The sequence below is a fragment of the Pestalotiopsis fici genome, assembly GCF_000516985.1.
Source record: "Pestalotiopsis fici W106-1 unplaced genomic scaffold PFICI_Scf_6, whole genome shotgun sequence".
Classification (NCBI taxonomy): domain Eukaryota; kingdom Fungi; phylum Ascomycota; class Sordariomycetes; order Amphisphaeriales; family Sporocadaceae; genus Pestalotiopsis; species Pestalotiopsis fici.
In genome coordinates this window covers 3900639-3906364 of record NW_006917096.1, presented here as the reverse complement: position 1 = coordinate 3906364, position 5726 = coordinate 3900639, and the positions used below count along the sequence as shown (strand labels likewise).

At 38.5% G+C, this 5726-nt stretch overlaps 1 protein-coding gene across 1 annotated transcript; it reads right to left on the bottom strand.

The window, feature by feature from the left end:
- Positions 1-2178: 2178 nt before the first annotated feature.
- On the bottom strand, positions 2179-4462 carry PFICI_09647 (Homocitrate synthase; the record flags this gene model as incomplete). Its single annotated transcript, XM_007838228.1, has 12 exons — positions 2179-2356; positions 2421-2683; positions 2788-2947; positions 3036-3090; positions 3164-3191; positions 3248-3381; positions 3440-3622; positions 3691-3706; positions 3804-3904; positions 3963-3970; positions 4072-4306; positions 4357-4462. 12 exons carry the CDS (start codon positions 4460-4462, stop codon positions 2179-2181), a joined length of 1467 nt encoding a protein of 488 aa, XP_007836419.1.
- Between the last annotated feature and the right edge of the window lie 1264 nt (positions 4463-5726).

The window sequence follows — 5726 nt, the reverse complement described above, 5'->3', positions numbered from 1 at the left end:
ATTAGAAAGTCTTAACCAGGCCATTAGAGCTGGTGCAAGAAAATTGGATTATTATTTTCCGAAGAAAGTAACAGCCAATAATATCGAAAATTTCGGCCCTTATTTATTAGCTATTATTTTAGATCCTCGAATTAAATTAACCCATTTTCAACGGAGTTATAAATTACACTTTTATAAAGGGGTTCTGGATCATATCACCATTCTTTTTAAAAAAACTTATAAAGTATAAATTATTTTATTCTTTTATTTTTTTTATTTTCTTTTATTTTATTCTTTATTAAATAAATTAACTAATAAATTATTATAAGATTAAAAATAAACGGGAAAGTAGAATCGAAACCCAATTTGCTAACGAAGACCAAATATAAGATAATTCGAATAAAGAAAGTTTCTTTTTAAATCGATTTACGGTCGTTTTAAATAACGAATGCGAAATTTATCTTAACGAACCGTTAGCTTTATATAACATAAGTTATTTTTAATTTTTTTATTTAAAATAATTAGTTATAAAGTTATTAATTAATTTATTTTATAAGACGATCCGTTACTTTATTGGAAAAATAATTAATTTAAATATCCGGTTTTAGCTATATTAGCCCGGCAATTTTTAGGAATTCCAGCTTTTTTAGCGGCTTTAGAACGGGTTTTTTCTACGTTAAGTTATATTATTTTTAAAGCACGAAATAATTTAACTCCAGAAATTATTAAATAGTTAACCTTATTAAAAAGTTGGGGGTTAAAAAATGCAAAAAAAAATATAGGAATTTTTACAAGGGGGCGATTTACCTAAAAAAGAAAAAGATAATTAGTTTTATTTCTTTTATTTCTTTTATTTTTTTTATTTCTTTTATTGCTTTTATTGCTTTTATTTAATTATATTTAAGATAATTAGTATAAAATAATAAAATATCTCTTTTATTTTAATTTAGTTTTATTTAATAACTTTTAATTTAATTAATATTTACTTTTTAATTTAATTAATATTTATTTATTAATTTAATTAATTTATCTTTAAGTTAGTAAGTTAATTAAGTTATTAACTTAACTCAATTGATTTAGTTTAAGTTTACCTATTAACTAAATCATTGAGTTTTACTCAGCCTGCTAACTAAATCAATTGAGTTTGAGTTAGTGGTTTTAATAACTCAATTGAGTTAAGTTAATAACTCAACTCAATTGAGTTTGAGTTAACTCACTTAAGTTAACTGCCAGTTAACTCAATGCCAACCCTGATATTAATTTATTTAATTATAATTAATTAATTTATTTAATTATAAATGAAATTAAATTTTTAGTTAATTAATTAACTAAAACTAAAAATTAAATTATTTAATTTAATTTAGTTTTAATCACCTTATTAACTAAAATCTTTAGTTTTAACTAAGCTGTTAATTAAATTAATTTAGTTTTAGTTAATATTTTAAATAACTAAATTTAGTTAATTAAAAACTAAATTAAATGTAGTTTTTAGTTAATTAACGTTAGTTAATTATTAGTTAACTAAATACCAACCTTAATTAGCATTAAAAAAATGAATAAAGGGCTTAAGACCGAAAAACCGTAAAAGATAAATAAAACCTTAGTCACTTATAATAATTAGCAGCAGCTATTAAAAAAGCATTAAATTAATAAAGCAGATTAAGACAAATTAATCGTAATTAATAAATTTTATTAATCACTTATAAATAGCTATAAATATAGCAAAATAAAAAAGGAATATTAATAAAGGAATAAATAAATATATTACAAAAAGATTTCTTATATAAACAATTATTATTTTAATAATTATTTTAAATATTTATTTTATTTATAAATAAAGCATTTAATACACTTTAACGATTATATTTATAATATTAATTTAAAATTATTTTTAATTACTTTTTATTTAATTTAATATTTTATTTAACGTTCCTTATTAGCATAAACCCTTAATACCCTTATATTTAAGTTTATTTAAAAACCCGTAATATAATCGTTATAATAACTTTATATATTAATAATTTTTAATAAAATTACGTTCGGTTAATTTTTTATATTAACGCTTAATCGTTTTTTAAATTGCATTTTATAAAAATATATGCTTGTTAATAATACTGCTTATTTAACCGTTTTTTAAATTTAAACAACCTAAAACTCCATATTTTAATTTTACTATCAGCTAAATTTGCGCGTATTGCTTTATGCGCTAACTTCCGTGCCATTTGATGTACCATTTGATGTGCCATTCACGCCGTTTGCATCGCCGTTTGCACCACCACCACTTGGGTCAATAGATAAGTGGAAGCTGCGGATGATGGAGTCGGCGTCATCAATGGCAATTGGGCGCACGTCAGCCAGTGCCTTGATCTTGGCGGTACTGTTGTTATACGGGTTAGCTTTCAGCGATGTTTCGTCCACAAGAGCTCGACATGGTGACTTACCATTCCTTGACTTGGTCGTCTGTCATGCTCAGACCGAGCTGGCCGACACGAGTCTTGACGGCATTCCAGCCGGTCAACCGCGAGGCGAAGTGGACATAGCGGGTGAGACCAAAGTCTGCCGGGTTAATGATCTCATATGTCGAAGGGTTGTTGAGGATGGCCTTGGCGTGGATACCAGCCTTGTGAGTAAATGCGCAGAAACCGGTAATGGGGTTGTTGAATGGAATGTTGATTTGTACGGCCTCGGCAACCAGATCTTCAATCTACATATTCACACCAGAGTCAGCCATACGAGCGGTCATTATCGAGCTGTACTGGATCCGGAACAGATAATTTCGCTCGGAGAAAGTAAGTCGCATCAACTAACCTCCTTGATCATGTGCAGCTTGTATTTGCTCTTGACATAGTCGGGGCTTGTCACCACCATGCGCGCCATGAGAGCGCCGAGGGGGCTAATGCCGTTTCTCTCGCCAATGCCGAGAACACTTGTATCAATGTGGGTAGCGCCAGCCTCGAGGGCACAGAAGCTGTAGATTGCCAGTTAGTCTACCGTCATAGAAGCGAGGTGGGCGGTCGGGCCCCTAGTCTTGCGCTGGGGGAAAATATATTACGTACGCGTTGGCGACGGCGCAACCCGTATCGTCGTGGAAATGGGTTTCAATGTCGCAGGCTATTAGTTGAAGTTAGTCCAGCTTGTTGGGTAATGACCATGCGCTGCATTCGGGGTAGACGCTGTGACTTACAGACAACACTTCTCAATGTCCGAACAAGCTACGCAGCATGTAAGTCTGTGGTTCAGCCGGGAGCGAATGGGAGCGGAGACATACGTCGTATACTTGACGGGGGCTTGCGCAACCGACAGTGTCGGCCACACCAACTCGGTCGACACCAGCCTTGTCGACTGCGGCATAGAGGGTGAGGATATCGCCAAGGTCAGATCGGAAGGAATCTTCGCTGGAGACTACATGGTTGTGAGTACGAATTTTGCTGGGGTTTAGAAACAGATTGAGTCAACTTACAACGAGCCTCGAGACCCTTCTCCTTGACGTATTTGATAACCTCGACAGCAGTCTTCTGGATGTAGGCCATGTCCTTTCCGTGGGAATGCTCGCGAAGGTGCTGCGAAGTGCCGATGACAATGTCAAGTCCGTCGACACCTGTATCAATAGCCAGCTTGACGTCTCTCATGTCACAGCGAACATCTGCCGAGTTCTTCCTGTTAGGCCGCGGATCGTTGGGTTGGTAGCAGAGGATGAGGGGGGTTGCTCACGAGTTAGAATCTTGGCCTAGGGAATGATATCCGGTTAGCAATGCTCCTGAAGGTGGAAAGCTGCCGATGGCCTGCGTCATGGCGCCAGAGGGGGGCACGGAGAATAAACTCACCTTGAGACCAAGTTTGCAGATGGCCTCGCAGTCCTTGCGCGACTGCTCTGAAGCAGCCGGGGAGGTCAGTTCGATGCAGTCAACACCAAAGGCATCAAGGGCTATATTATTGCAGTCAGAGAACGGACGCCCGAAATGGGGAATGCGTATACAACGAACCCTTGGCACTGCAAAGAAGGGAAGAAGACTTGTTAGCATGTACAACAAGATAGAAGACTAAAGAAACCGACGTGACACGCCGGGCATTGCGAGAAGGACAAGGACCTACATCTTGATCTTGGTTTCGGTATCAAAGTAGGCATTGGCAAATTGTTCACCCTCTATGTTGAAGAAAAGAGTCAGCAGTTGCTTGAAGCAGAAGAGGAAGTCGAAAAATGATTCCAAGCGCCTCGCAGGCAGGCAGGCAGGCAGGTAGGCGGATAGTCGTAGAGAACACTTCTCGTTCTCGAATTGCTCTTCCTCCTCCTCCGCCTTCCCCTCCTCTTCTTCTCCTTCTCCTTCCTCTGTTGTATGTATGTGTGTATATATCATGGGTAGGAGGGGCTGTTCGAACCTCGGAGAGTGGACTCAATGATCTTGAAGCTGCCAACGTTACCGCCAGCCTTGTAGGCGTTGCCCTTGTTGCGCTCATCGGAGCTGGATTCGGGTGTCGGGCACATGATGGGCGGTGGTTGTACGTGCGGTGTGGTGTGTATGTCTTGTGGTTTGGCGTTTTCTGATGTCAGGAACCAAAACTTTTTTTTTCAAAACCCCTCGGCAGCGGCAACAGGGAGGAGAAAGAAAGATAGAGGTGGGAACAGCGACGTTAGTGAGGAAGGAGGGTTTAGTTTTTTGAGGTGGGTCGCCTTATAGATGTACCACTACGCAGTCGTTTTTACACTAGAACAGGTGCTGATTGGTGTGTGTTCCGGTAAAGTATTGCAAGAGGAGTTTCTGCTGATGGGAAGGAGAAGGGAGGAGGGGGGATGGGGGGCAAGTACGGTTAGATATAGAAGTGTGAAAATGTACGAGACTTTGTTGGTGCGGACGAAGGAACATATACATGTGTATATATTTATATATTTATAGTTGGGTGTTATGGAAGGCGAATGAAATTTCAAACACGGACTCTCTTTGGTGACTCGACTGGGCCTGCTAGTACGTACACTAGATACTTTCAGATGCATGCAGGTTGGCCGGTCATGTCACGGTCTGGGGAAATGGAAAAGAAAACCTGGGATTCTGGATAAATGGATGCCATGATTGGAGGCGGCGGCGGTGGCAGATGTTTCTGTTCTTGCCTGTATGTCAACACAAAAACAGCCTACATCCTGTACTTTCTTTGAATGTGTATTTTTTCCCCCTTTGACTTTACTTTGCCTCTTGTGTACTCTGTCGTCCCTTTCGGGTTGAGGGCACAGCAGTGTAGACTAGGCACTCGATTTCTCTCTTTTCTTTTTCTTTTCTCCCTCTCTCTCTCTCTCTTTCTCTCTCAGACTCAGAGAGGTGCCATAATGGACGACTCTTGATGCTTTTTTTTTTCCCACTCCATATGCATCAATACATACCCTGGCTTGCGAACTCGGAACCCCCCACAAATCATGATTGCAGTCTTAGTAAGTTGGTCCCCCAGTCTGGCACTTAGTTTTTTTTTTTTTTTCATGCCGCATGCTCGATTCGGTCAAATACCACCTATGCATGCACTGACCATTTCTATTGACGTGCCTGCTCAGGTACAAAGTACTTTTCTCGTGCTGTGCTCCAGGGGTGGGAGGGGTTTAACAAAAATTCAAAGTGTGACGACATGCTGCCAGTTACCGCCATGAGCACTAAACCCAGCCCGTTCTAACGACTCCTGGGCTCTAGACCTTGTCTGGGTAGTATCGACTCTTGACTTGCGTACTAGTTCGCCTTACTACGCAAGAGCAGACAGAATGAGGGGCT